The 26,346-nt window shown below is 56.7% G+C and overlaps 15 protein-coding genes across 15 annotated transcripts; 9 read left to right on the forward strand and 6 right to left on the reverse strand.

Moving 5' to 3' along the window:
* Window positions 1–378: 378 nt before the first annotated feature.
* Window positions 379–1,418, forward strand: PHYSODRAFT_410818 (hypothetical protein; the record flags this gene model as incomplete). Its single annotated transcript, XM_009528083.1, has 3 exons — window positions 379–943; window positions 1,052–1,173; window positions 1,245–1,418. Coding segments are annotated over 3 exons (861 nt in total), but the record flags the coding sequence as incomplete, so codon positions are not given.
* A 402-nt stretch (window positions 1,419–1,820) lies between these two features.
* On the forward strand, window positions 1,821–2,732 carry PHYSODRAFT_503640 (hypothetical protein; the record flags this gene model as incomplete). Its single annotated transcript, XM_009528084.1, has 1 exon — window positions 1,821–2,732. One exon carries the CDS (start codon window positions 1,821–1,823, stop codon window positions 2,730–2,732), a length of 912 nt encoding a protein of 303 aa, XP_009526379.1.
* Window positions 2,733–2,926: 194 nt separating this feature from the next.
* PHYSODRAFT_360481 (hypothetical protein) lies at window positions 2,927–3,766 on the reverse strand (the record flags this gene model as incomplete). The annotated part of the gene is made up of 1 exon (XM_009528085.1): window positions 2,927–3,766. The coding sequence occupies one exon, from the start codon at window positions 3,764–3,766 to the stop codon at window positions 2,927–2,929; it is 840 nt and encodes a 279-aa protein (XP_009526380.1).
* A 454-nt stretch (window positions 3,767–4,220) lies between these two features.
* On the forward strand, window positions 4,221–4,928 carry PHYSODRAFT_300428 (hypothetical protein; the record flags this gene model as incomplete). The annotated part of the gene is made up of 1 exon (XM_009528086.1): window positions 4,221–4,928. One exon carries the CDS (start codon window positions 4,221–4,223, stop codon window positions 4,926–4,928), a length of 708 nt encoding a protein of 235 aa, XP_009526381.1.
* A 1,288-nt stretch (window positions 4,929–6,216) lies between these two features.
* On the forward strand, window positions 6,217–6,816 carry PHYSODRAFT_354564 (hypothetical protein). Its single transcript, XM_009528087.1, has 2 exons — window positions 6,217–6,520; window positions 6,595–6,816. Exons 1-2 carry the CDS (start codon window positions 6,227–6,229, stop codon window positions 6,784–6,786), a joined length of 486 nt encoding a protein of 161 aa, XP_009526382.1. The 5' UTR covers window positions 6,217–6,226; the 3' UTR covers window positions 6,787–6,816.
* Window positions 6,817–6,966: 150 nt separating this feature from the next.
* On the reverse strand, window positions 6,967–7,233 carry PHYSODRAFT_503984 (hypothetical protein; the record flags this gene model as incomplete). Its single annotated transcript, XM_009528088.1, has 1 exon — window positions 6,967–7,233. The coding sequence occupies one exon, from the start codon at window positions 7,231–7,233 to the stop codon at window positions 6,967–6,969; it is 267 nt and encodes an 88-aa protein (XP_009526383.1).
* A 1,960-nt stretch (window positions 7,234–9,193) lies between these two features.
* PHYSODRAFT_331309 (hypothetical protein) lies at window positions 9,194–9,933 on the forward strand (the record flags this gene model as incomplete). The annotated part of the gene is made up of 3 exons (XM_009528089.1): window positions 9,194–9,271; window positions 9,367–9,516; window positions 9,583–9,933. The coding sequence occupies 3 exons, from the start codon at window positions 9,194–9,196 to the stop codon at window positions 9,931–9,933; spliced, it is 579 nt and encodes a 192-aa protein (XP_009526384.1).
* Window positions 9,934–10,302: 369 nt separating this feature from the next.
* On the reverse strand, window positions 10,303–11,287 carry PHYSODRAFT_331310 (hypothetical protein; the record flags this gene model as incomplete). Its single annotated transcript, XM_009528090.1, has 5 exons — window positions 10,303–10,337; window positions 10,436–10,625; window positions 10,890–11,039; window positions 11,093–11,192; window positions 11,247–11,287. 5 exons carry the CDS (start codon window positions 11,285–11,287, stop codon window positions 10,303–10,305), a joined length of 516 nt encoding a protein of 171 aa, XP_009526385.1.
* Window positions 11,288–11,649: 362 nt separating this feature from the next.
* Window positions 11,650–12,501, forward strand: PHYSODRAFT_331311 (hypothetical protein; the record flags this gene model as incomplete). Its single annotated transcript, XM_009528091.1, has 1 exon — window positions 11,650–12,501. The coding sequence occupies one exon, from the start codon at window positions 11,650–11,652 to the stop codon at window positions 12,499–12,501; it is 852 nt and encodes a 283-aa protein (XP_009526386.1).
* A 475-nt stretch (window positions 12,502–12,976) lies between these two features.
* PHYSODRAFT_354565 (hypothetical protein) lies at window positions 12,977–15,080 on the reverse strand. The gene is made up of 3 exons (XM_009528092.1): window positions 13,838–15,080; window positions 13,673–13,751; window positions 12,977–13,592 (listed from the first exon to the last, which is right to left on the reverse strand). Exons 1-3 carry the CDS (start codon window positions 14,331–14,333, stop codon window positions 13,058–13,060), a joined length of 1,110 nt encoding a protein of 369 aa, XP_009526387.1. The 5' UTR covers window positions 14,334–15,080; the 3' UTR covers window positions 12,977–13,057.
* An 800-nt stretch (window positions 15,081–15,880) lies between these two features.
* Window positions 15,881–18,786, reverse strand: PHYSODRAFT_300435 (hypothetical protein; the record flags this gene model as incomplete). The annotated part of the gene is made up of 4 exons (XM_009528093.1): window positions 15,881–15,925; window positions 15,984–18,230; window positions 18,314–18,450; window positions 18,492–18,786. The coding sequence occupies 4 exons, from the start codon at window positions 18,784–18,786 to the stop codon at window positions 15,881–15,883; spliced, it is 2,724 nt and encodes a 907-aa protein (XP_009526388.1).
* A 137-nt stretch (window positions 18,787–18,923) lies between these two features.
* On the reverse strand, window positions 18,924–19,539 carry PHYSODRAFT_285911 (hypothetical protein). The gene is made up of 2 exons (XM_009528094.1): window positions 19,367–19,539; window positions 18,924–19,175 (listed from the first exon to the last, which is right to left on the reverse strand). The coding sequence occupies exons 1-2, from the start codon at window positions 19,514–19,516 to the stop codon at window positions 19,023–19,025; spliced, it is 303 nt and encodes a 100-aa protein (XP_009526389.1). The 5' UTR covers window positions 19,517–19,539; the 3' UTR covers window positions 18,924–19,022.
* Window positions 19,540–20,896: 1,357 nt separating this feature from the next.
* Window positions 20,897–22,408, forward strand: PHYSODRAFT_314718 (hypothetical protein; the record flags this gene model as incomplete). The annotated part of the gene is made up of 4 exons (XM_009528095.1): window positions 20,897–20,995; window positions 21,417–21,805; window positions 21,879–21,953; window positions 22,048–22,408. The coding sequence occupies 4 exons, from the start codon at window positions 20,897–20,899 to the stop codon at window positions 22,406–22,408; spliced, it is 924 nt and encodes a 307-aa protein (XP_009526390.1).
* Window positions 22,409–22,736: 328 nt separating this feature from the next.
* Window positions 22,737–24,531, forward strand: PHYSODRAFT_360486 (hypothetical protein; the record flags this gene model as incomplete). The annotated part of the gene is made up of 6 exons (XM_009528096.1): window positions 22,737–22,882; window positions 22,955–23,046; window positions 23,117–23,306; window positions 23,374–23,743; window positions 23,771–23,816; window positions 23,887–24,531. The coding sequence occupies exons 1-6, from the start codon at window positions 22,777–22,779 to the stop codon at window positions 24,529–24,531; spliced, it is 1,449 nt and encodes a 482-aa protein (XP_009526391.1). The 5' UTR covers window positions 22,737–22,776.
* Window positions 24,532–25,026: 495 nt separating this feature from the next.
* PHYSODRAFT_314719 (hypothetical protein) lies at window positions 25,027–26,011 on the forward strand (the record flags this gene model as incomplete). The annotated part of the gene is made up of 2 exons (XM_009528097.1): window positions 25,027–25,821; window positions 25,997–26,011. The coding sequence occupies 2 exons, from the start codon at window positions 25,027–25,029 to the stop codon at window positions 26,009–26,011; spliced, it is 810 nt and encodes a 269-aa protein (XP_009526392.1).
* Between the last annotated feature and the right edge of the window lie 335 nt (window positions 26,012–26,346).

The raw sequence follows: 26,346 nt of genomic DNA on the forward strand, positions 1-26,346 counted from the left end.
TTCAGAGGACCGACCGACCGAGAGTCGACCGACACCAGGGCGTGCTAGCTCTAACTCTCTCCGCTCTCCTCCCCCCTCTCCTCCCTTGGGTCGCCGCTAATGCCGCAGCCCTCCCCGCGCCTTCCGACTCTCATGGCGCTCCGATCTCGACGCTCGCGGCTCTGGCGTCTGGTGGCCGACGGTCGTGGAACAGCAGCGTCGACAGCACCCCGACAGCCATTGCGCAGCGGTGCGCGCGGCTTTCAGCGCTGTGTACAGGCCTCAAGTAGTTGCAACAATGGCAGCAGTAGTGCAGCCAACGGGTGGCAGCAAGTCGCGGCTCTGAGCGCCGCGGCGGGGGCTTTGGTGCTCGCCCACGCGTCGGAACCGGACGCCGCCATGGAAGGCGCCAACGCTCCGACCATCAGACGCGGGGGCAACATCCACGACGAGTACGACATCCTGGACGAGGTGGTGGGCGAGGGAGGCTACTGCGTGGTGCAGAAGGGCGTGGACAAGCGCACGGGCGAGCTGGTGGCCGTCAAGATGCTGAGCAAGAGCGAGACGTCCGCCCGAGAGTTCTGGAGCGAGGTGGACGTGCTGCGTGTGGCCGGACAGCACCCGAACATCCTGCAGCTTAGAGGCACGTACGAGACCGAATACTGCTGGTTTATTGTGCAGGAGCTGGCGCAGGACGGAGAGCTCTTCGACCATTTGATTGCCAATGGAGCGTACTCCGAGCAACAGGCGAGCAACACCATCCGACAGCTGTGTGACGCGCTGCAGTACTTGCACCGCAAGGGCATCGTGCATGGGGATATCAAGCCCGAGAACGTTCTGCTGCACAATGGCCGCATGTGTCTCGTGGACTTTGGCGTGTCGTTTCGAATGGGGGAAAGATTTTTCTACGACTCGCATTTGATGGGCACGGTGGCATATGCAGCACCCGAGACGCTGGAACACGGTGCGTTGATTCACAGGAGGAATACCAGGGATGCACTTCGACAGGCAAGAGCCAATGGGGAAAAAGTGCAGATTGATGAGAACGAGGACGAGGACCTCGATACCCAAGCTGGACCGGATGCCATTAAGTTCGGACCCAAAGCCGACATGTTTGCACTCGGAATTGTGTTGTACATTCTGCTGTGCGGCGCACATCCGTTCGACACGTATAACAACTTGTCCGATGAAGAGGTAAGTTGCAGACTGAGGCTTTGCGTTGAGTCAGTTGTATGTTGCTGATGTCGCTTGTGTGTGTTTTACAGATCCGTAAAAGAATTCTGAAGGGCAAGTTCCGCACACAGTCTCGAGCGTGGCAGTCGATTTCGCCGTCTGCACGTGATCTGATCCAGAAGCTGCTGGAGACGGACCCTAACAAGCGACTCAGCGCGGAGCAAGCGCTTCAACACCCGTGGCTGCGTAACCAAGCGCAACTCAGTCGCGAGCCGATGAAAAATTCAGCGGAGCTCTTGGAAAAATTCCAGCGCGGTCGCCGTCGCCTGCGTGCCAGTATTCTCGCTGTTCTTCTGCTTGATGCAATGGCGGACAACCTGGACGAGGAAGACAATGACGAGTTGGAAAATGTGAAACGCAGTTTCGCCTGGGGGCTCAGTTCAAGCGTCGAAGCATTGAACGAAAAGACGAACGCGTTGCTCTCCACGCTGCATTTCTTCGACAAGGAGGGAAAGGGCTTTATCTCCAAGAAGGACCTCGCTCGTGTCAGCGAAAGCTTGGGCAAGCATATGAGTGACAACGAGCTCAACGAGATGCTTGTCGGAGCAACTGGTGACCCAGAGCAGAACGCATCGTCATTAGAAGCTGTCGACTATGACAACGTGAAGATGACGATTTCCACACTGCGGTCGGCTACGTTCCGTCCTGGCGAAGCTATTATCCGTGAAGGTCACGCTGGCGCACACAACGTGTACTTGCTCTTGGATGGCGAGGTTGAGGTTTCTTGTAAGAACCCGATCAAAAAGTCCATGCCGTCGGATGAGGCAGGCGAAGGCGCCCCGATTACCAGTTCGTCGGCATTCGAGCAGTCTGAAGGATTTGCTGGACTAGTGTCACGTCCCTCACATCCGTCGTGGCCGGGGTTTATTCAAACTCGACCTACCACTTCTGGACTTGAGGAGATGAAGTTGAGGCGGTTGCCCAAGGGAACTTTTTTCGGTGAGATCGAGCTGGTCCGCCCTGATGGACGCTTTCTGCCGCGTATCGCCACCTACCGCTGTGCTGAAGAGAGCAACACGCCATGCAAAGTTCTGCAGCTTGTGGCGGACGACTACCTGAACTTGAAGGGGACGTACGAGTCGATCAACGATCGCCTCGAGAAAACTGCGCACCGCCATATTAGGCAACATCTTATCAAGTGCGTGGAGGCAGCCAAGGGTTCTGTGAAGATGCGCACGTTTGACACCGGCGATTTTATTTACAAGGAAGGTGAGCCTTGCGATTCGGTCTTCATCCTTCTGGACGGACAGGTCGAAGTGCTGAAAGCGAACGAAGGGGTCGTTGTGGAGGAGCTGCACCCGGGTGACTACTTCCCGCTGGGGGTATCAGGGCAAACCCGAGCCTGCAAGATTGTTACTCGTCACTCAAGTGTGCGGTGTACGCAGCCTGCGAAGGTGGTGGAGATTGGTGGCGAAACCTTTCGCAGCTTCTTGAGCAGCAACAAGTTCTTGGCTGCATACTTCCGCGAGGAGGTGATGACGCGAGAGCAGCAGCGCCTTGATCGTCTTATGACAGCTTAGCTCGATGATTCGAGCTCAAAACACACAACACAAGAACGCTAACGGGGACCTTTGAGAGAAGAGAACGAACGATGAAGAAAAAATGGCACATGTAAAACGTCGAGTCGCGACTCAAATCAATCAGCAGTTGGCGGTCGACTAACCACCGCCGGCAAGTTCATTCGTCGCTCTTGTCTGGATCCGGGTCGACTTCTTCAAGTTGTACTAATAGGTGTGCGCGGTGGGGTCGGGAGGGGGAACGACAGCGCGCGATCGATCGCAGCGAGGTCATCGCGCGTCAACACGCTGGAATAGACTTTGTGTGGGGAGCACGATGGATGAATCGCTGTGAATGGATGAGCGAGGGGACCGAAGACCTCGCGAAGTGCGTGCTCCTCGGCCTCCAGGTCTTGATCGTCACACTGCAAGCCATCGACTCCTTGCGGAATAACGACAAGACCCTTTTGGAGCAAGTAGCGCACAACAATCTGCAGCGGGGTCTGCAACACCTTGGCGCCGTCACCGAGAGCGTGTGAGTCCATGTGATACGAAGCTGCTTTGCCTTCGTTCTCGTGAGCTACCAGGAATTTGAATGGCCGCTCGCGATAGCGCTCGGACAGATCGTGAGTCAGCGTATCCCAGTCATCACGCAACTCTTGCGGCTCAAGACTGTCAAGGCTGTGGATGGGGAGCCGTACTATCACATCAATAGCGTGCGCGTGAGCGAATGCAGTGATGTCTTCGAGTGGAGCATCAAGTCCCAAGAAGTCGGACGTCTTTCCTGGCAGCTGGACCATCATCGACCAAGCTTCCGGTGGATTGTCCGGGTACGCTGTGAGCAGGAAGTCGACGTCTTGGACGCTCAAGTCGCTCACGCCGATGTGTCGCGCCAGTCCTGCTTGCTGGATTGCCAGCATGTGCTCCCACGCCTCCAGAACGGTTTGCTTGCGGGCGTGGATGCCGCTGGACCCCGGGAGCGACTGCGCTCGGAGCAACAAGACGTCCAGCTGCTGGAGCTGCAGTGTCACGAGCGCCTGCTCCACGCGCGCGGCCATTTCCTCCAGTCCGCAATCTGTTGGCGTTGAAGCCACCACAGCAAAGTGCGTCCTGGACAGCAGCGCGTCCTCCGCGCACGCCTGCTGAAGCGCCAGGCGTACAGCACTCAACGCTGCTCCGTCCTCCAGCCTGTCGACCATCACCGCCCTGCAGTTCGCCTGCGTCATCATCTCCAGCAGCAATTGCCGTCGCATTGCCTCGCCTGCTTCATCAGCATCACTGACACCCCCTCCTATAGCAAATACAAGTCTCTGCTGCTCCCGGAACGCACTGCAGCGTCCGTGCACCCCCACGCTCCACATCTTGAAGTTGCCTTCAACCGTCACGTTCTGCAATGATCGCACTGTTTCTATGTAATGTCACACTAATTCACGTATGCCACACCATGTCTCCAAACGAGAGGCTCCTGATGGCTGGCACACAGACACATACACGCTCCGTTATAGCACAGCAATGGTGATGGTGCTGGCGCTCGTGCGGACCGCCGCCAAGCGCGTGGGCCGCGTGCCGCAGCTTCAGACCGTGCAGGGCGCGCGCAGCTTCGCGTTCCGCACGCGCCGCAACGACGAAGACGACGACTCGTTCCGCGGCCGCCGGCGCCGCAACCCGGAGGACTACGAGCCCAAGGCCGCGGACGAGGACACGGGCGACCTGTACGACCCGTACCGCGAGTACATGGAGACGACGGGCGAGCGCGGCTACCGGGAGTTCAACCCGGACAACGTGGACAGCCAGGATTTCCACCGCGAGTGGGAGGAGCCCGCCGCCATGATGGAGGACAAGTCGTGGCCCGCCACCACGGGCACGGACCTGTTCTCGGACCTGCTCAACATCCCGAGCGAGCCGCCGAGCGGAGAGAAGCTGGACAAGATCCTGAAGGAGTCCTTCGCCCGCATGGGCCACACGGGCAACATCAACGACGTCAAGCTGCCCGAGATGGACGTGGAGATCCCCGCCGACCACCCGGACAAGGAGGCGCTGGAGATCATGAAGCTTTCCATGATGAACAACGGCCGCCTCAAGATGGACGACAAGAACGACCTGCTCAAGTCCATCATCGACGAGCTCAACCACCTGCGCAACGACAAGACCACGCTCTTCAAGGGCCTCGACAACAAGGACGAGGAGGAGAAGAGCAAGAAGAAGTCCAAGAACAACTAAGCTTAGACGGTTGCGCGCAGCTGGGTAGATAGGGTGCAAGGTGCAAGGTGCAGTGCAAGTGATCGAGGTGGAGGCAGCTGCGGGACAAGGCGGAACGTTGTGTCTGTCTGTCTATAGTCGGTCTCCAATGTTTCAGCTTGGCGTATTTTTCAATTCAACTGCGCTGCATCTTTTCCTGTTCCTCTGGTGGCAGCATAGAGACATCATACGCAGTTGATCCCTACTCCAGCAGGTGGCATGCCAAAAGTGATGCATGCAGCAGAACTTCAGCGAGTCCAACATTGCACCGCCGGATCACCTCCTATTTTTATCCAATCCCCTGTCTCTATTCCAAACTTCTGACCAATCACAACGCTGCAACGTACTATCCCCCTCACTTCATCTTTAATCCGGGGGCAATAATGGAGTCGTCACCAAGCTCGTCGTCCTCCTCCTCTTCGTCTTCCTCCGCGTCGCGACAGCGCCAAATATGGTCCAGTCGCGTGCACCGCGAGCTGGAGAAGTGCCGCGCGTCGGACGCGCTGCCCCGCGGGGCCACGCTGCGACGCGCGCAGGTGTCGGAGCGCCGCGGCGTGTGCGAGGGCGAGTTCCACTGCTTCGTGCCCTTCGTGGCCGGCTCGGACGCGCTCTCGCTGGTGCCGCTCACGGATCTGGTCGTGCGCATGCCCTTCTCCGACGAGCAGCTCGCGGACGGCCAGGCGCAGTACCCATTCCTAGCCCCGGAGGTGGAGATTCGCCGTGGAGCCATCTACCTCCCGACGGAGCTGCGCGAGCGCAGAACGCCCAAAGCTGAAGGAGAAGAGCCCAGTTTCTGGCTGAAGTTGCCCTTGTTGCAGCACTGGAGTCCGTCCACGACGCTGCCAATGCTCATGCACGAGCTCTTCCAATTGGTGCAGCAGTGCGACCCGACGCCGACCAAGTCTCCGACGAGTCAGGACCAAGGTGCCAGGCATCCTCCTGGCCACAACAAGGGCAAGAAGCCCATGAGGATGCGCAAACGAGACGTGCGTGGAGCAGTATACCCATGTCAGGAGGTGGACCCGACGACGTCCACGTTGAAGCAGACGCCCATGTTGTTGCAGTCCGGGAACATCGCGCTGCTGATGCCGTCGAAGGAGGCGGGCGCGAAGAAAGATGACGAGTACGTGTACGTCGGGGACTTGATCTCGCTGCGCGATGTGGTGCGCATCACTCCGCAGCGAGGCAAGTCGCTGACGTTGTTTTTCAAGGACCGGTCGCTGCCCTGCCGGACGTTCTTGAGCCAGTACACGGACGAGATTGTCAAGGACTTGCGAGTGATGATCAGCGAGACCAGCGGCAAGAGAGGGCGGGACCAGTCAAGTGGAGCGGGGGTGGCGGGATCGGCGGCGCAGTTGCTGCCGTTCTTGAGCGCCGAGCAGACGGAGAAGGCCAAGGAGATGTCGACCAAGTTCATTGGCAGACTTGGGAAGGTTGCAACCTCTTGGTCCCGGTTCTTGCGTGGCGATGAAGACGAACCGATGGAACAGCAGCAGGCCGATCCATTAGCCAAGGCGTTTGCAGAAATAGATGCACAGAAGGAGGCATTCTACCGCACACCGTCCAAAGCGAGGGTACGATTAGTGTCAAAGTTGCTGCTGACGATGGGGTTATCTGACGTTTTGCTGTACTGTTGGCATTGCTGCAGATGACGGAGATCACTCGTCGCTACCAGCATATTGCAGAGGAATATGCATATCTGAACAACCACGAGGGTCACGTCGAACGCGCGATTTCCGAGCTGCAAACTTTCATTGAGCACCCCAAGGCTCAGCGTATTCTCATGGAAACATGCGCCTACGAGCAATCTACCAAGGGCATTCGCGTTGGCCCCGCATAGACTTACAACCCACTCAAGCACCGGCAAACCGCCTATGCAATCAATCTCTACACCTCAGAGAGATACACACAACTCCAGCTTCCTGTCACCAGGCTTTGCGTCACACACCACCTACATGTTCCACTCAAAAATGAATTCACCGAAATACAACTTACTTGCTCGTTAATTCGTTTAATAAGCTTACTCGTCTTGGAGAGCTGGGATAGTGGACAGATACTTCACCATTTGCTTGATGACCTTCTTGTCCAGGCGCTTCTTGTTGGCATGCATCTGCTGGAGCTTCTTGTAGGCAGCCACGATCTGCTTGTGCAGCGCTCGCATCTGCTCTGCGTCTCGAGCGTTGATTTTGCTCGTACCACCGCTAGTGCTGCTCTTCTGCTGCGCCCGACACTGCTGACTAGCATCCCAGAGATCTTGTTGTGCTGCTGTGAGGTCACGGCGCGCCATGTTTGCTACTCCGCGAGAGTACAGCGCTGCAATCAGCTTCCCACTGCGGATCGTAAGTGCGTGAGAGAAGCATTGTACGGCTTGGTCGTGATCACCCAATGCAGCATAGGCCTTCCCCATGTTCATCGAGCAGTCCACCTCGAGGTCGTCAAATGCGGTCAGTAGTGTAGTGTTCATACGCAAGCGAACTCGGGAGATCGGAACCCACTCGTCCTCTCGGTCACCATCATCGTACAGCACCTCCACTTGGCTCGCCGCACCATTCTCCTCAACGTCCGAGACCATGGCATCCAGCCAGTCGTCACCTCGGCGAGAGCATACCTGAATGCTGGCCCCAATGCTGCAGCGCGCTAATAGATCGTCATCTGAAAGCGATCGCAGTGCAGTTTCTTGTTGTAGTTGCGCAGCACGGAGCACAGCGATGGCACGCCGATAGAATACGCGAGCGGTGGGGAAGTTTCCGCGGCGGAAGAACGTGTTGCCTTGCGTTTTGTACTTCGTAGCCGTCTCTCGAGCTTTCTCCCCGGACTTGTCGTCTCGAAGCGACTCATCATCCGAAGGCAGGCCCACTACACTGCCATTCTGCCGCTCGTACTCGTCAATTTCGGGGCTAAGTAGAGCGTATTGCGCCTCACAGAGCTCTTTCAAGTACTCATCACCGGTGAGTTTACTGTCTTTCAGCCGCACCAGCGTATGTGCCTTCTCCAAAGCACCACGTAGGTCAGACACCGTTGGTAACAAGGCTCGACACGGCGTGTTGTCGATCAAAAGCTGCAGCATGCGTACTCCGTCGGCAAACACGAGCGATACACCACTGAGCATCAACGCCACGACGAGTTCACAGGCAGCCCGACGCTTTTCATCCACCGACAGAGCGCTACCTCCTCCTCCAGACTCCGAAGCAGCAGCGAAGCACACCAACGACGCAACTTGTGTCCCCACCACAATAAAGTTCTGCAGAAGCGCAACATCCTCGGACCTTTCCAACGCAATCTGCAGCAAACTGCGGAGCATCCCTGCCTTGACAACCTGTTTGGCTTGGTCCTTCGTAGTCACCAACTTCTCCAACGTCGCTGCCAGTTGCTGTCGAAGCTGCAGGCCCCCACCTAGCGTCACGTATATCTGCTTCACGAGCTCCAGGAACGCCCCCTCCTGCTCTTCACCCGACAGCTTCACGTCCAGCAGGTTGATATTAAGTGGAGCTCTTTGTTCAGTGCTGCTGCTGAGCTGCACCAGCCACTGAGCCATCGCAGCCAGCACGTTGCTCGCCATGAACCGATCCACCACCATCGCGCCCAAAACCGTCTCTACATCTCGCTCCGACGCTGGGAATTCAACTTCATCTGCGTGCAATAGTGCCTCCAGCAATTGCCACTTGGCTGCGTGGAGCTCCGATGCGTCGTCGCTGTCGGCGGCTTGAACGTGTCCTGACAGGAGAGTGCTCTTCAACTGTTGCAGCTTCTGCACGTCGTCAGAAGACAGCGACCCGCGGCATAGCTCTGCCAGCGCCTTGAGAGAGCCAATGCGGACAATGTCGTCACTCTGAATAGCGTCCGTGATGCTCGCCACGAGCGTGGCGACGGATGGCGCGGCGGTGACAGCCTCGGGCATTGTCGCTCTGTTTTTTTTGTACAAAACGCTCTCAAACTGTCGGTCCAATGCTCTTCAACTGTCGGTCCAAAATAAACTATCGGAATGCTCTTCAACTGTCGGTCCAAAATAAACTGTCGGAATGCTCTCTAACTGTCGGTCCAAAACTTCGTGTCCCACATTAAGTGGTGTGTTGGAAAGACTGCAGCTTGCTATTGTCTTGCTGTGAGCAAACAGGCGCAGTCTTTCCGACACGGTGTTTAAACAGACGACGAAGTTTTCGGCCGACAGTTAGAGAGAGCGACCCATTTTTGCGAAATGGGTCTGTCGGTCCCATTTTGTCCGTTTCCTGTTTTCACCCAGAAGAAGCATGGCCGACGAGCAGCTCCAACGGGACCAGGCGCAGCTCCGCGCTGCGATCAAATGCGTCTCGAACGAGGCACTCAAGGTAAATACTGACGCCACCACATGACCTCTCTGCTGTGCTAGCGTCCCCTCAATTCGAGCAGAACTCATTGAGAACTCCTTGTGCCATTGACACAGACGCACATGCTGGCGGCGTTGGATACGTTCGACGCGTCCAGCAGCTCCAGCCAAGCGACTGATGCAGCTAATACCAGCCCAGGCTTCGTGCGCCCGCCTGACCGAGTCGTCCGAGGTAACGGTGTTCCGTCGCCTGTCGTCATTCCGCCGGTACGCTTTTGAAATATGCTGCTGCATCTAGGGTGGCGCTAACCTTTTGCGCGGTATTGCGTGTAGGTGGGCGGAGGAGACGCATTTCCGCCAGGTCTTGGAGGAGGTAACCCGGATATGCTGGTCGGACCTGACCATCCTCTCTTTGGTCGTCGCGGTGACCCATCCGCTGGACCTGTGCCTGGTGCGCGCTTTGATCCCTTCGGACCCCCGATCGACCCTCTCGGCCCCAGCGGCATTCGGCCACCTCCGCGTGGCCCAGCACCTACGATGCCATTTGGAGGACCTGGACCTGACCACATGCGCATGCCGCGTGACGACGATATGGACCCTGGTTTCGGCTTTGGGGGCGGGCGAAACAATCGTGGTGGCGGCGGGTTCTCGCAGCCATTCGGCTCGAACAACGCCTTCTTTTAAGCGGCCAGCAGCATTAACACTAACGCTAAGTGAACAGAGGCAATGAAGGAAAGGTTGTATGCAATCGTGAGCACTAAGACGTGGTACTGTAGTGAGGGCCGCTGGCCAGGTGGGGTTTACGCTCTGCGAGCCGCTGCACAAGCATCAACTGACAAGGTTCGTGTACTGCCGACGGCTCTTGCAGTGCGCATTTTTGTACTCCAGCTTGGTTTTTGCCAGAACGAAGACGCCTACAACTTTTTGGAGTGAGGAGTGAAAGAGCCAAAGCCATCCTGATGATATTTTATGTTGCTTGTGGCATTATAGGCTATAGTGTGGGATGGTGATGGCTCGTTATCGCAAACGCGATATTGCAGCGGCAAACTTAGATTACTTCTTGCCCTTCTTGCCGCCCTTCTGCTTCTCTGTAAGTGACAGAGCAGACCATATCGACAGGAAATTCCAGGCTCAAAAACACAAAACACAGTTTGCACTAGCGTCAAAGTGAAAGAACTGAACGTACCCTCCTTGGCGGGCTGCTCCTTATTGCCTCCCTTGGCGTTGCCGGCGTTCTTCTCGGCGGCGGGCTTCTGCTCCTCCTTGGCCTGTTGCTGCTTCTTGTCCTTGCGGCCCATTGTTGACGATGAGGTGGTGCTTGGGGACTTGGCTTGGTGTGCTTGAGGCGAAATGCAGAATGAACAGGCCTTAGAGTGCTGCAGCGATACCCACAAGGCAAGAATACCTAGGACGGTTATAAATGGATCTCAGCAACTACAACTGCTATAGATCACAGACTCGCGTCCGTGATAAGGGCAAGAGGCTGAGCCTCTGAGGCAACTGGTGCCATGCACTTGACATGTGATGCTCACTGCAACTTCAACAAGACACATACAAAACCCAAGTATAACAAACGGCGACGCCGCTTCAAGCAGAAAACCGTCCAAAGATGAAGCCAGCTTCGAAGCTCGAGATCGAACATTCCTTTGACTACTTCTCTCGTCCTCGAGCTGCTTCTTGGCGGCCGAGATCTTCTTCTGCAGCGTCTGCGGCGTGACGGAGGCGGCACCGCTGATGTGCTCGAGGTCCACGATGTTCTCCTCGCGGCTCTTCTGGATGCGCTTGCTCTGCTTGCGCGGCGCTGCTCCATGAAGCTCTTGTCCTCGCCGCGGTTGTCGTCCACGTTCTCGGACGCGTTCTTGGTGGCCTGCTGCATGACGTAGATCTGGTTTACATTGCAAAGCCGCACCTTGGTCTTGCGGTCGTACACGCCCACGGCGTAGCTGGCGATTTAAATTTAAATTTAAATTTATTGCGGTTTAGTCGGCTAACTGCACCCGATACTGCGCGCTGCTGCAGCCTCGCCTACGGATCGCATGTTGGAACAACACGCGCCCGCGGTAGTCGCCCATACATGACAGCACGGATCACACAGTCGCAGAGACTGCGTCACCAGAGCTGTCCAGGTCATATGCATTATATGCAGTAAGGTAAAGAGCTTGACACCAAACACGCTAGGTCGTGCCGTCGGTACCAAGTTGTTGATTTCGTTGCTCATGCCAGCGTTCGCCACGCTCACAAATCTTGTCTCTTCGTTCTTGGAGGCGGCAGGATAGTTGACTTTGAACGTAGCGGCGAAGTCGTGTACGAAGTTGGAAGAATTCCACCCAATCGCAGCCGATCTGATGCAATCAGATACACTTCACACAAGGGGACAATCAATACCGGTAGCCGGCAGCCATGGCGGACGACGGCGGCATGACTTCGTGCCTGAACCTCATGCGGCGCATGCCCCCGCGCGAGGTGGAGACGGACGTGTACAACCTGACGCGGCTACTGCCTGCGCTGGCCGACGACCTGTATCAGCGCGTGGACCAGCCGCTGCAGGTGGCGGTGGACCCGACCAACGGCCGCAAGTATCTGCTCTGCGACTACAACCGCGACGGGGACTCGTACCGCTCCCCGTGGAGCAACCAGTACGACCCCCCAGCCCCCGAGGGGGAAGGCTTCTACCCGTCGGAGACGCTACGCGAGCTCGAGGTGCAGGCCAACGAGATCTTCGACTCGTACCGAGAGCTCTACTACCAGGGGGGCATCTCCTCCGTCTACATGTGGGACCTCGAGCCGGGCTTCGCCGCCTGCTTCCTCGTGCAGAAGGACGTGCTGGACCAGCGCTTCGTGGAGAAGGGCTCCTGGAACTCCATCCACGTGATCGAGGTGCAGGAGGGCAGCGACGTGCTGGACAAAGGAGTCAAGCGCGCCACGTACCGCCTCACCACGTCCGTGCTGCTGTCCATGAAGGTGAACCGCCCCGAGCTGGGCGACTTGACATTGGACGGCACGCTCACGCGGCAGGCGGAGCGCACCCTGGCGTTTGAGGACCAGTTCGCGCACGTGTCTAACATGGGCCGCATGGTGGAGGACATGGAGATCGACATGCGCTCGAGTCTCGACGGACTCTACATCTCCAAGACCCGAGAGGTCGTCAACGGTATGCGGAAGCTGCAGCAAGGTCCCGCCATGGTCAACCCGTTTGTGGGAGAGCTCACGGGGGCGGTGCTCAAGCACGGGCTGAAGAAGCAGCAGAAGTAAGGCAGAATGGTTTGCAATAGGTATTAACACCTGTGCGAAAAAGTTGAAATGCAAGAGATCGCCATCATTTCCTTTGCGGGGCCTTCATTTTATTAACGCGTGCGCTTTACTGAACGCCGCGGCTTGTGGATTCTTGTGTCTGCCAAGTGTTCTCGAAGCTCTACTTCAGTATCAACCAAATTTTGAAAACAATCAAATACCGTGCTGGATACATCAATCATAGCCGTACGGTGTGCCAAAATGTAAAACCGTCAATGGTGCAGCACGGCCTTGTGTTGGAGAAGTACTACCAGTTGATTAAAGCTTGGCATGAGCTGCAAGCTACTAGAAACCTTCAAGCTCGGTGAATTGACACACTACGCGTCCGATCTAAGGAATTTCGACAGTCTCCAGGAATTGAAAGGCAGAATGCTGCGAGGTATCCGGCAATTTGTGTGGATGGCGTAATTGATATGGTGGGCAACTATCACAACAACCTACATACGAGTAAGTACTTTAGTAAGCAAGATGCCATGTAATTCTGTGTGTACTTGCTCATTTGGCACTATTCTGCGTATCATGACAGCACCATCTTTCCTGTCTTCACGTCCAGCGAAGGCCACCACGATGGTTGATATGGCACGGCGTGGAAGGCACCGTCCTGCGTCGAAAACTTCATGGCGGGCACAGTCTCACCAGCCTCCGACTCCGATGGAAGAAGGTGGCCGAGGCGCATCATGGCGATAGCGCTGCTCACGTCCTTCGCAACGTTGAAGATCGTTCCAACCGCTTTGGACTCGCCTGTGGCGACAATCTTGTCTCCGATTGCCGGCGCCTTGACGTCCTTCCACCCCTTCGAGTCCGCCAAGTATTCTCGCAGCGCCCCATGGGAGGGTGCATCGAACGGCTTGAACGCAAGCTCCGACAGAGTCTTAACCACATCCTGGTGTTCCGCCGGAACCAGCGCGACAGGCACTAACCGCTTGCGGATGTTGCCCTTGAACTGCGTGCGAGCCGTGAGCTCCTGGCCAACATAGCACCCCTTGCGGAAGGACACACCCTTCAGTAAGTCGAGGTTGCACTCGAGCGGAATCCCATCCACCAGCTCCTTGCTAGCAGCATACAATGATGTAACACGATCAGTCCGAGCACGTCTGACAACACGAAGTAGCAAGAAAAATCTTGGTCTCACCCTTCCGCGACTCCGAGCGCGATGCGGTGATCCAAGTACGCAGATGTCTCCATCGTCTCGTATCCCTCCGGCAAGCTCACTACATCAACAACAACAAGAGCAACAACAGTCAGCAATTGCATAGCGCATCGTACCTTCCTCTACCGGTAAGTAGCTGTCCCTTACGCGTCGAGTCAATCGGGACAATCGCTCTAACGCCAAAGTGCTCTCCACGCGGGTCAGCGTACACCACCGTCTCCTCTCCACCGTTCAATGACTGCATCTCGTCCAGCACCTTCTCCGCCGGCGACAGCGCGGCGCCAGCCTCGCTCACAGCGGCGGGCACCGTGGCGTAGAGCGCGTAGGCGTCCGTCTTGTCCTCGATCTTGACCTTCATGCGCAGCTTGTAGCGCTTCCAGTGCTTGGTCAGCGCCTCGGCCACGTCCTCGTCGTAGTCCAGCAGGAACGCGTCGTCCGCCAGCTGCAGCACGTTGCAGTCGCCCACCACTCGGCCCTTGGTGCTCAGGAAGCCGCCGTACAGCGCGTCGCCGCGGCGCGCCACGTGCTTCATGTCGTTGGTCAGCACCGCCTGGATGAAGCGCGCCGCGTCCGCGCCCTGCAGCTGCGTGAGCCGGCGATTGGCCAGCCGCGCCACGCCCGAGCGCCGCAGCACAGATGCCATCTACCTGATCTAAGCTGCTTGCGTTCCAGGCCGCACCTTGTCAGATGGCTCATCCAGCACGATTGCGTATGTATGTTGAGTGTTCTCGGCAAAGTCCGATTGCGCCCCGTTTCATTTTGAGCCAATCGCGGGTGTTTGACAAGTAACATTCCCTCCCCGCTGGAAAATAGCATTCATCATTGGAGGGAATAGCACTTTTCCGCCAAAGTACTATTGCGCGGAAACGCGTGCGCGTGTTTCTGCGACGGATTTGACCCGAATAAAGTATGTGCGCATCAATTCCCCCGATACAAGCGCTGTTCGCGCTTCGGGGAATTGTTGCGCGTAGTATACTACGCGCGCAACCTCGCAGTTGGAATCGCAACCTCGCAGTTGGAATCCCACTTCTGGGAAGCCCTATTTTAGGCCCTATCCAAGTCGAGGAGCTCCATAGGAGACAGAGAGCAATGGGGGAGCGCGGCTTCGCCATCAAGGCGGACGCGACCAAGACGGCGTGGGAGTCGGAGGAGTTCCCGCTGCTGTGCGAGAGCTGTCTGGGCGAGAACCCGTACGTGCGCATGATGAAGGAGGCGTACGGCTGCGCCTGCAAGGTCTGCGCACGGCCCTTCACGGTCTTCCGCTGGAAGCCGGGCAAGCGCGCGCGCTACAAGAAGACCGAGGTGTGCCAGACCTGCGCGCGCATGAAGAACGTGTGCCAGACCTGCGTGCTGGACCTGCAGTACCACCTGCCCGTGCAGGTGCGCGACGCCATCCTGGCCAAGGAGGAGGGCGCCGGCGCCGAGCTGGCCGTCAACGTGCCCGAGAGCGACGCCAACCGCGAGTGGTTCTCGCAGCAGCACAGCCGCATGCTGGAGCAGGAGGGCGCCGTCTCCGCCTACGGCAAGACGTCTGGCTCGGCCAACAGCGCGCTGCTGCGCATGGCTCGCCGCGAGCCGTACTACAAGCGCAACCGCGCGCACCTGTGTTCGTTCTACGCGCGCGGAGAGTGCAACCGCGGCGACGAGTGCCCGTACCTGCACGAGATGCCGCGCGACAAGGACGACCCGCTGGCCAAGCAGAACATCAAGGATCGGTTCTACGGCAAGAACGACCCCGTGGCCATGAAGATGCTCGGCGGACAGAAGAAGAACCAGCCGCGGCGGGACGGCAAGGGCGACGGCGAGCCGCGCGGACCGCCACCCACGCCCGAGGGCGCGTCCAAGCCCAAGCCGCCCCCGCTGCCGCCCGGAAAGAAGCCGCCGCTCCCTCCTGGACCACCCCCGACTGCGGCGAAGACGGCCGAGGAGGAGGAGACCAAACGCTAGGCACAACTGGAGGGGGCGGGTTAGTTCACGTTAGGTCATACAGATACGCAACAAGCACAAGACCATCAAGACTCGTACCATTTCAGTGTGCGAACTGCATGTACTTGGCTGCAACTACTACTAATAAAACAAAAAAGCTTCATAGTACTGTCACTACATTCCATTAAGGGCTGAAGCTTGTGGTGGCTTCAGTTTAGTCTTCGTGCAGTTTGACGCCGTAGAGTTTGAGCGCTTGCATGCACGCTACGTCTTGCGCAGCGGTGATTGTGCGCCCCATCGCGCGGGCCACTTGGAACCCGTTCACGTACAGTGCCACAGCATGCCTAGGCGGCTCTGCCTTCTTAACCTTTTTGGTTTTGTTGGTCGCGGCATCCTCCTCTGAATCCTTGGGCACTAATACGCCTGCTTCGTTGACTGTGCCAGGCACTTTGATGTTCTTGAATTGACACGAGATCGGGCGATTGCTAGAGCGACTCCACTGCGTCACGTAATGGTTCAACACCTTGCGCGGGTTCATCCACTGCCGGCGTCGAATAGCTTCCGTAAGTCTTGGGAACAACAACTTGTCCAGGATCGACCGAACCTTTCCTAGATCACCAGGGTTCTCCATATACACGGCACCCAGGGTGGCCTCGAACACGTCTGCCAGCACGTCTTCCACGTACAAAGTGCCGTTCTTCTTCACTTCGTTTCCCAACCGGATAAATTCCTCGTAGCCAGCATTACGCGCGACGATCGCTAGCTTCTTGTTTTTCACTAGTGAGGACCGCACTTGCGTGAGAAGGTGCTCTTGGTGGTACGGGAAGGCATCCACGAGAAACTCGGACGACAAGAGCTGCAACACAGAGTCGCCAAGGAACTCGATGCGTTCATAGCTTGGGTCGTGGCCAATAAACTCGTCGTCGTCGATCTGTGGCTTCTGGAACGAGGCATGAGTCATCGTCTGCAGCCACAAATGCGTGTTGGCGATATCCACGCCAGAACGCGCAGCAAAACGGCGATGCAGTAGGCGTGTATGCGTGTACTTGCTCCACTTCTTGATAGCATCGCGGTCCTTTTCCACGAACGCCTTCGCCTCGGTCAGCAGTTCATCCGTTGAAAGGAAGCACAGCTCGCGCAGTTCGGCGTCGTGCATGTCGATCAGTTTACCGAGCAAGGCACGACACGGAACGATACCCTGGTCCTTGTAGAGCGCGCCCAGAAGAGCCTCAAAACAGTCAGCCGTAATTTTCCCCTTAGTGTCTTCATTGAGCTTGGCTAAGTCGAACGCACTCAGCAATAAGCACCCAAAGTTTGCCGTTTTAGCCATTTTGCCGAGACTGATATTGTTCACAATATCGACACGGGTCTGGTGGAGGAAACCTTCATCGGCATTCGGGAGCTTCAAAAAGGCTGATGATGCCACGAGGAAACCGAGAACGGCGTCGCCCAAAAACTCCAGCCGTTCATACGGGCACAGGTACCGCGAGTGGAATTCTTCCTTGAAATCACAAGACAGGTGCTGCTCCGCAACCTTCCTCAACTGGGAGGCGTTATTCCCTGCCGCCTTACCTGGGATGAGCGCGTCACCGTCAAGCGCCATACTTCTTGATCGCTTGAGCGAGGCAACATTCTGGAATACGTGCCCAAGGCGCACACGGGATCGAGTGGCTTCGACAGTGTTGACATTCTGCATGCCTATGTCGATGTACGACCCGTGAGTAAATGCTTGGCGTAGAAGCGCTTTGTCCCTGAACTTTAAGCCCATTTGTTCCTCAAAGCTCGTAAGCAGGTTGAAGTGTCGAACATACTTGAGCACCATAGGCATAGCACTCCCAACCTCGAAGAGGTCAGCGCGAACTCCTGTAAGATGGCACTCCATCGGATGCAGCTCTTCAGAATGGGGTTCAACTTCCGGTGACAACTGAAGAAACTCGCCCTCCTGCTGCCACTTGCGGATCCTCTTCTTGGACTTGGCGCCGTCATAATTGCGAGCACCTTGACCACGATGCGCAATCGCCCGGACATGTCGACCATCCTTCATGACAACACCACTTGAGACAGGTTTACCCCCTTCAGCCTCTGATGGCTCAAAGATAATTTCATCGACACGAAAGACACTCGGCTGGCCGTTGATGCGAGTGGAAACGACGCAGTCGATCAGCTCGTTGTGGTTGAATTGAGCGAAGAAGTCGCGCACAGTGAATTTCGCGCTGAAATCGAGGAACGCCAGCAGCTGCTGCACTGACAGCAACCGGCCTACTGCGTATCCTATACGGTTGGGTGAGTCCAAGTCTTCACGTCGGAGCAGAGGCTCCTCCTTCACGGCGATAAACCGTGGCACCAAGTGATAATCGCCACAAATCTCCGACGGGTCTCCAGTAGCGTGAGCGGGGTCAGGAAATACCTTACTGAACAGGTGAGCCGGTTGGATGCCCAGCAATTGCTGGAACAAATATCGCTGCAGCATGAACAGCGAATGACAGAAAGAGCGGTGGATCTCTCCGTTCACATCAGCATCCACATCGTTGCCAGACATCCCGCGCACCGACGACGGGAGCTCTTCCGGGATAAAATGGATCTTGCACATCACGTCACCGCGGGTGTACTCGAACTGAACGCAGCATAGCATAACACCATCATCAGTGCTTACAGTAACAGCAACATTTTACGTTCAACATTCGCCAGGTCGCTCACCCTTGGCACCTCAGGCGGATCGCAGTGGCACAATAAATAAAAGCCGTCGAAGAGGTAGACCTTGTCCTCGAGCATGATCGTCGTCTGGCGAGGGCAGCGCGGGTTCACTTGCACACAGACATTTCCACTGTGAATTTCTGGTTGCCAACATGTTCGGGAAAGCTGAAGTTGCGCTTACTCTCGGCCTCCCATTGCATGCGGAAGCACTTGGTGGCTTTGCAGTGGTAGGACACGCGCAGACACTCGTCCCCCGCGGCTGCCGCGGCTGCAACTGGAAGCGCTGGAATAGCAACGGGCACTGCGGCGGGCGGCATGGGCGGTGCTTGTGGCGGGTTGGCTGGAGCTGGGGTCGCCACCGGCACCGGCACTGGCACCGGCTTGGGCGGCGCCTCCTCCGCTGCAGACGCGCCCAGGAACGAGGCGTTCTCGTGCTCCATCTCGCTGAGCGAGAGCCCAACGGACACTTCGTCCATCACTGGCGTCAAACTGCTGGGAAATCACGGAATGAGAGTTTTGGCCAATGAGTTGTTGAGAAAAGGGCAATTATAGCGAATAGCAGGTCGTTATGCAGTGTGGTGACGGAAGATGAGGAAGGCAAGAAGGCAAGTGTCCATGGTCGTCTGCAAGGCAGACATCTATATATTCATCCTCCCTTGTGCGTCTCTCTGTCTGATGTGTGCGATGCTTTGGTGCCGAACGCGCGCGCTGTTTACACAAAGTACTTGCCCTTCTTGAAGCAGCTCATGCACAGACGGTGACGGAGCTTCTTCTCGCCGCACATGGGGCAGTCCTGGAAGTGCACAATGTTCTTGAGGCGCTTGCTCAGGTCGTTGTTCCTAATCTTCTTGCGGGACGGCGTCACCTACAACAGCGATACACAATAAGCGCACAGTCAGCATTCTTGCTCAACCACCACTTGCCACTACATCTCCAGCCACGCAGCAACAGTAGCAGCAGCTACGCGTCTCCAAGTCTGGTTCTCTCCATGGGTCCAATTCGCAGTAGCATTGCTCTGTTGCTGCATGGCTGATGGCGTTGACTGTGTTCGCATACCTTGGACTTGGGGGCGGCCAGCCAGATCGCTTCGCTCAGCGGGTTGGAGGGCAGCGCAGCCGCGCCGCCGTTAAGCGCCAGAGGGCCCAGCGCCGGCATCTGCGACGTCGGGAACATCTTGTGCTGCAGGAACGCCACAGCGCGCTGCATCGCGTTTCGCACCAGCATCGCCGCCATTGTCACCGGTCGAGCAGGTCTTGTGTCAATGCTGCCCCAGCCTTACGTGCGGCCATCGGTTGAGTGGTGTGGTCCACATGTGGATGCCTATTCTATGATTGGATGAAAATAAGGTTAGCGTAAGCGACCAACTTTAGACATGATGATCACCTACGTAGTAGAGCCAAAATGACCGACGCCGTGTTACACGACGTACGGCGCCAGGTGTGCGAGGCGCAGGAGGAATGGAGGAAGTCATGCGCCCAGAAGGAGGAGGCGTCCATGCCCTTCGTGACGCTGACCTATGCTCAGAGTATCGATGGATCCCTGGCCGCAGAAAGAGGTGCGGGCGACAGATTACAATGCTCGAGTGCAGCATGTCTGAAGGTTTTGATTCCCAGGCAAACCGACGCTGCTCAGCGGACCAGCTTCGATGAAGATGACGCATACGCTGCGTACGGTTCATCATGGTATTTTGGTCGGCGTGGGGACTGTGCTCGCAGACAACCCATCGTTGAACTCAAGGCTGGTGGAAGGCATGTTCGCTATGATCGAGCCTGCAGCAAAAAGAATCCGTTCCTGATCAATGTAAATTGATGCTCACTGCAGGGCCCAACCCGCAACCGATCATCATTGACACGCGCTTGCGCTGTCCGACGGATATCAAGCTGTTCACACTGCCGACGTGTGCGAAGCCGATCATTATGTACGGCCGCGGGTCGCAGGATCCAGGTGAGCGAAAATTGTTTGCACACTGTAAGACTTCGAAACTCACACTACAACTTTTCATTGACTATGCAGGAGTACCTCAACGGAAAGAAGCCCTTGAGGCGCTGGGAGCTCGAGTCTTCGAGTGCGCCACTGTGCGCGGTGATGACGGTCGCGACCACATCGATTTAAGCGACGCCTTCCGTGAGTTCACTGCTACGTGCTATCACCGCGGCTCATGGTCCGATTTAACGAGCATGAATACTGTTGTGTAACACAGGCGTGGCGAAGCAAAATGGGGTCAACAGCATCATGGTCGAAGGCGGCTCTGCAATCTTGACGTCGTGTCTTCAGGCAGCCGCACAGAGTCACTTCATCGACCTCGTTGTCGTCACGGTTGCCCCCACTTTTGTAAGTCGGAAGTGCCGCGCGAGAAATTATACAGACGCTAACTACCATCGTTTCACCACGTGCTGCGCTCGCAGATCGGCGGTCTCCGCGCAGTCAGCAGCTTGCTCGCGCCAAGCTCTCCAGCGCCAGCATCTACCTTTCCTCGCTTGCAGCAGCCCCGCTATCATGTCCTCGGAGAAGACCTGGTAATCCTCGGGCGGCTCAATCCTTAATCGAGGACAATATCACGAGCCGCAGAGCAGCACCGAGCAAAGCATGTCACACGCTATTCGAGCCGAAAGTCCCAACTGGGACGCGGTGCCACTTCAACCTAACACAGAACCCCGTTGCCGCAGAGCTGCACCGAAAAGCCTGGTAAATGCGCTCGCGCCTTCGCTGCGGAAGGCGTCGCCTCGCATCAGTCGGCATCGGTGAAGTGCTCACAAGGAGCACGGTGGTCAACTCGCTGGTCCGCCCAATCAGAAGAGTCGCCGGCCTTTTCCGCCAATCGGCGATGCGACGGTTTTCATAGTGGCTGACGACAGCGAGACCAACCCTATTTCGGCCGAGGCAGGAGCACACATGTGCGAAAAGCACTCCTGCCAGCGAAGTCTCCTCTTCCGCCCGAGGCGCAGCGTCGCCCGCCAGTCTGCCAATTGCAGCGCCGATGGCCACTACTACCACTGCTGCACCGACCGCTCCGGATCCCGAGCCGCTGCCTGCCAGCTCGACCGGCAGCGAGCGGCCGCGCCGACTCTCCGTCACGAACGCGAACGCGCTGGCCAACTTCGGCGAGCTGCAGGCGCACTTCCGCGACCACCGCTTGGTGGTCTTCCTGGACTACGACGGCACGCTCACGCCCATCGTGAACGACCCGGCGCTGGCGCTGCTGTCGCCCGCCATGAAGGACACGCTCGAGAAGCTGCGCCAGAAGTTCATCACGGGGGTGATCACGGGGCGTTCGCTGCACAAGATCCAGAAATTCGTGAGCATCCCGCAGCTCTACTATGCCGGCAGCCACGGCTTCGACATTGAAGGTCCCGACGGCACCTCCATCAAGAACCAAGTGGCAGCGCAGTTTTTGACGGATCTGCACGAAGTTCGGGACGAGCTGAGCGACCAGAGTAAAAGCATTGCCGGCGCTGAAGTGGAGGACAACATTTTCTCGGTGTCCCTGCATTACCGGTACGTTGAGTCGGCAGTGGAGGAGTTGGGTTGATCTTTTGGACTCATGCTATGCGGGTGGAATATTTTGTAGGAACGTGGATCCTAGTCTAAGATCGCAGATGTCCAACCTAGCCCACACGGTGAGAGACCAACACCCGCGCATCCGGTAAGATACCGACGAGATCCTTTGCGTTCGTTGCGAATTGACAAAGTCGATGCTAATATTACCTACCGTGCTCTGAAACTGTCCTGCGATTCAGAATGAGCGAAGGCAAAATGGTCTACGAATTCAAGCCCAAGATCGACTGGAACAAGGGCAAGGCGCTACTGTGGCTGCTGCAGGCGCTTGGGTTAGACGAGCACGATGACGTTTACACTATTTATATCGGCGATGACACTACGGACGAGGACGCGTTCCAGCTCTTCCAGGCGCACTACAACCGCAAGGGTGTTGGCATCGTCGTGACCGAGGAGAGCAAGTCCACGGACGCCTCATTCACGCTGCGTGACACCAGTGAAGTCTGCGAGTTTCTGAACCGCTTGATCGCGTGTGGAGACCGCGAGAGGAGCGCACCGAGCAGCCCGCAGCCTACCGGCCCGCCTCCTGCCCAAGCGCAGTAGCAAGTGTTACAATTTTTGCGTATGCAGCTCTCGGGTTTCAATTCAGCGGGTCTCATTAATGTTTAGCACGGCCAACCGTGTGCCCATTCTCCATTCATCTTGCCTTACTTTGCCGGTGACCAGTGTCGTAGTGGTGAATGTCCAGCGTTGCGTATAGCATTGCCTTTAATGTCATTGCGTTTCAGTTCACTTGGCGAGCAGTTCCGATAGACCAGCGCCTTTTCTTGCGTTTTGTAAGACCACTAGATGCTGCTAGACTTGTGTTACGTTTGACGGGCGTTGAACTTCCGTCGGCATTTCTCTCGCACTTCAGTTAGTGCGGTGGAGCGAGCAAGCCCTCGACCTTCGTGCAGCGCCACAGCCCTAGTATGCGCCGGTTCTCCCGCGTCATCCCTCGTGCCGTCTCGGCGTCTATTGCCTCACAGCCTCACGCTGTGGCGCCGATCCTGCAGCGCAGCTGGGTGCAACAGCAAGGTGCGCTTCAACTCGGCTGCGATCTTGAACTTTCGATGAGTGTTGACGCATATTGCATCATCGTTGTTGCAGCATCGCGCTCTGCCAAGTGCATGCAGTGGCGCCAGTTCTCGAGCGTCACGGACTCCCATGACCACGATGAGCACGCGTCCATTGCGCAGGAGGTGCGTTGCTGACGTTGTATGTCATTCGTGTGAATACCTGGAGGTTGACGTTGTTGTTGGCGATGCACAGCTTCTGGGCGTGGACGTGCAGGACCGTGAGTTCATCACGCTGCGTTGGCAGGACGGCAAGCGGAGCAGGTTTCACCTGCTGCATCTGCGCACGTGGTGCCCGTGTCCGGAGTGTGGCCACCCGACGGGGCAGCGAGTTGTAAACTGCGCCGAGATTGACCAAGACGAACTGGACATTGAAAAAGTTTTTGGTAGGCAGTGCGGAGTTGAAGCGTTAGTGAGAGTGGATGAATGCTAATTGTGTGCTTCTGTGTGTAGTGAAGGGTGATACGCTCAACATCGTGTGGAACGACCGCCACGAGTCGAGCTTCTCGTGCAAGTGGCTGCTTGAAAATAGCTATTCGGACTGGGCGCTGGACCAGCATGCTCACGATATGGCTACGACGCCGCTGGCGCTTGATGCTCCTGTTCCTACAACGGAGTATGCTCGTATGATGGACACCAACAACGACGAGGGCCTGTACGAGGCGCTTCGTCAGGTCATTGACCATGGATTCACTGTCATTCGCAACACACCGACGGTGCCTGGCGCAGTCAAGATGCTTGCAGAGCGCATTGCTCCAATTTCGCACTCGTACGTTTATTGGCAATTGGCCAGTGTTCGAATATGTGCATTTACTAATGTTGGGTGTGTTGTTTTTCTCTCTTTTTGCAGATTCCAGTATGGCGATGTCTTCGACGTCGTGGCAGAACCCAAACCTGTACGTAGTAGTCGGTTGCCAAATAGCTCCTGTGTCATCTAACTGAAAGCTCCGTGCTCCTCCACTGTAGGTGAATATTGCGTACACCACGGTTTACTTGAAGAGTCATGTTGACCTGGCGTACTACGAGTCTCCCCCGGGATTCCAGTTCTTGCACGCGCTCCGCTTCGACGAGTCTGTGAAGGGCGGCGAGTCGACTTTCGTGGATGTCTTTGCTGTTACTGAGGAGTTCCGTCGACTCCATCCGGAGCACTTCGCTACGTTCTGCCGCGTGCCCGCTACGTTCAAGAAGCACCACCTCACTCGTGAAAAGGCGACGATCATGGAGTACCAGCGCCCGCACATCCAGCTCAACCATCGCGACGAGGTGGTAGCAGTGCACTGGAGTCCTCCGTTCGAGGGTCCGCTGAGGGTTCCGTTCGACGACGTGATGCCGTACTACGACGCCTACCGCGTCTTCCACGAGCTCGTGGAAGGCGGCAAGCACCGCTACGAGTTCAGACTGAACCAGGGCGACACCGTGATCTTCAACCAGCGCCGAGTCCTACACGGTAGGAAGCAGTTCATGCCGTGCTCGGACGGTGTGCGCCACCTTCAGGGCACGTACATCAACATCGATGATGCGCTCTGCCGCTACAACGTCCTGCGCACGCGCTTCGGCGCCGACGACCCCACCGCCAAGAACCAGCGTGTCGCCAACGGCAACTTCTCGTAACGTGACAATCGTGTTATGTAAACCTTCGGTACATGTAGCAGCTCGGATGCTACAGTAGCAGTGCTGACATCAAAGTTCACACCAGCCTAACAAAGTAATCCATTTAGCGGTCAAGTTGAAGTGGACCATACAAAACTCAATACAAAGCAATCCGTTGAAATTTTGTGTAAGCATTGTGTAGCCTGAAGTGCACAAATCGCTCGCAACATGACGCTGCGCCTGCTGTGCTTGTGCGCAGGCCTGGGGGCGTATCTGTGCTCGAGCGGCTTGTTGCGTCTCAACGAGGTCTTCTTCCAGTCTTCCGCGCCTTCAACCGCCGACTGGGATGACCAGAACCTCCAGCACGACAGCGTCCAGCAGGCCGACGCCGCCTACGACCGCCTCGTCGTCGTGTTGATCGACGCGCTGCGAGCCGACATGGTGCTGGGTAGCGCCGCAATGCACGGCAGTACAGAGGGAGACGGACAGCAGACGAAAGGGGAGCTGAACGCCCACATGCCGTTCACCAGCAGCCTGGTGGCATCGGGTCAAGCGCTCGGATACGTCGCACATGCCAGCGTTCCGACCGTCACGATGCCTCGGCTCAAGGCGCTGGTGACCGGCAAAGCGCCGGCGTTTATTGACATTTTGAAGAACTTTAACTCGGCAGCATTGGACGAGGACGCCAACCTTGTGTCTTTATTGGCAGCCAGTGGGAAGAGGATTGTGTTTTACGGTGACGACACGTGGCTCAAACTGTTCCCGGAGACGTTCAAGCGCTCGGACGGTACGTCGGGCTTTTATACGAGGGATACCGTGGAGGTGGACAACAATGTGACAAGGCATTTGAAGGAGGAGTTGGACCCAACGATGCAGAACGAGAAGAGTGGAGATTGGGACGCCTTGGTGCTGCATTATCTGGGGTTGGATCACGTTGGTCACCTACGTGGACCGAGGTCGCCATTGATGCGGGAGAAGTTGGAGGAGATGGATGGTGTCGTGCAGTTGGTGGTGGATTCAGTCCGCGCACAAGATGCTCGAAGAATGGAGAACGACAGCTCAGCGCGACCGTCGTTGATCTTGCTATGCAGTGACCATGGCATGTCTGAAGTGGGCAACCACGGCGGTGCGACGCTGGAGGAGTCTTCTGCGCTGTTGATGTTTATGCGTGGTGACGGTGAGCCTATGCGCTCGTCGGAGGATATATCGTACAAGCAGAAGCGGAGTCAGGTGGATTTGGTGCCTACGATTTCTTCGCTCTTTGGGCTACCCATTCCGCTGTATAGCAGCGGGCTGCTTCTTGAGGATGTCGTCCGTGCTACCTCGAACTTTGCGCTTCACCCAAAATCGTACTATTTGCGTGCGCTATACCAGAACTTCCAGCAGCTATATACATTGGCCAAGATCAAATTCCATGTTTCAGCGCTTACAAGGTTCAACGAGCAGTACGAAGCACCGCTGAGCAGGCTGTCTACACTTCTGGAAGGTAAAAATGGCTTAGCAGTCGATAAGCAGACTGCTGATGCTGTACTTGAAGCCTGTGCGACGCTGCAAGCAAAAGTCGCTCAGAGCGATGGATCCGAGTACGATTCGAGCGCGATTTTTTCTGGCCTTGTACTTCTGTTCTTCGGTGGCATTGCTACGTTGGTGATGCTTATTGCAGCAGTCAAAGCGGAAGCCAAGTATGGAATGGGTCAGAGAACAAGTTTCCTCCTTAGTGTCCTGGGTGTGGGCAGTATCCTGCAGATTGCCAGCTTGTCGTCAAGCTCGTCCATCGAAAATGAGCACGCAACCGCCTTCTTTATGACGACTTCCTTACTTGTTGCTATCGGGATC

The sequence above is a fragment of the Phytophthora sojae genome (genome assembly GCF_000149755.1).
Source record: "Phytophthora sojae unplaced genomic scaffold PHYSOscaffold_4, whole genome shotgun sequence".
Taxonomy (NCBI): Eukaryota; Oomycota; class Peronosporomycetes; order Peronosporales; family Peronosporaceae; genus Phytophthora; species Phytophthora sojae.

What these genes read in the sequence shown, in the direction of transcription:
- PHYSODRAFT_354565 (XM_009528092.1), bottom strand. Translation starts at nt 14,333, where the DNA reads ATGGCATCTGTGCTGCGGCGCTCGGGCGTGGCGCGGCTGGCCAATCGC. An exon ending in TGTCCCGATTGACTCGACGC is followed by an intron (nt 13,752 to 13,837) that starts GTAAGGGACAGC and finishes TTGTTGATGTAG; the next exon opens with TGAGCTTGCCGGAGGGATAC. An exon ending in GCGCTCGGAGTCGCGGAAGG is followed by an intron (nt 13,593 to 13,672) that starts GTGAGACCAAGA and finishes GTATGCTGCTAG; the next exon opens with CAAGGAGCTGGTGGATGGGA.
- PHYSODRAFT_354564 (XM_009528087.1), top strand. Translation starts at nt 6,227, where the DNA reads ATGATCAGCGAGACCAGCGGCAAGAGAGGGCGGGACCAGTCAAGTGGA. An exon ending in GCACACCGTCCAAAGCGAGG is followed by an intron (nt 6,521 to 6,594) that starts GTACGATTAGTG and finishes GCATTGCTGCAG; the next exon opens with ATGACGGAGATCACTCGTCG.
- PHYSODRAFT_285911 (XM_009528094.1), bottom strand. Translation starts at nt 19,516, where the DNA reads ATGCAGCGCGCTGTGGCGTTCCTGCAGCACAAGATGTTCCCGACGTCG. An exon ending in TGGCCGCCCCCAAGTCCAAG is followed by an intron (nt 19,176 to 19,366) that starts GTATGCGAACAC and finishes TCGCTGTTGTAG; the next exon opens with GTGACGCCGTCCCGCAAGAA.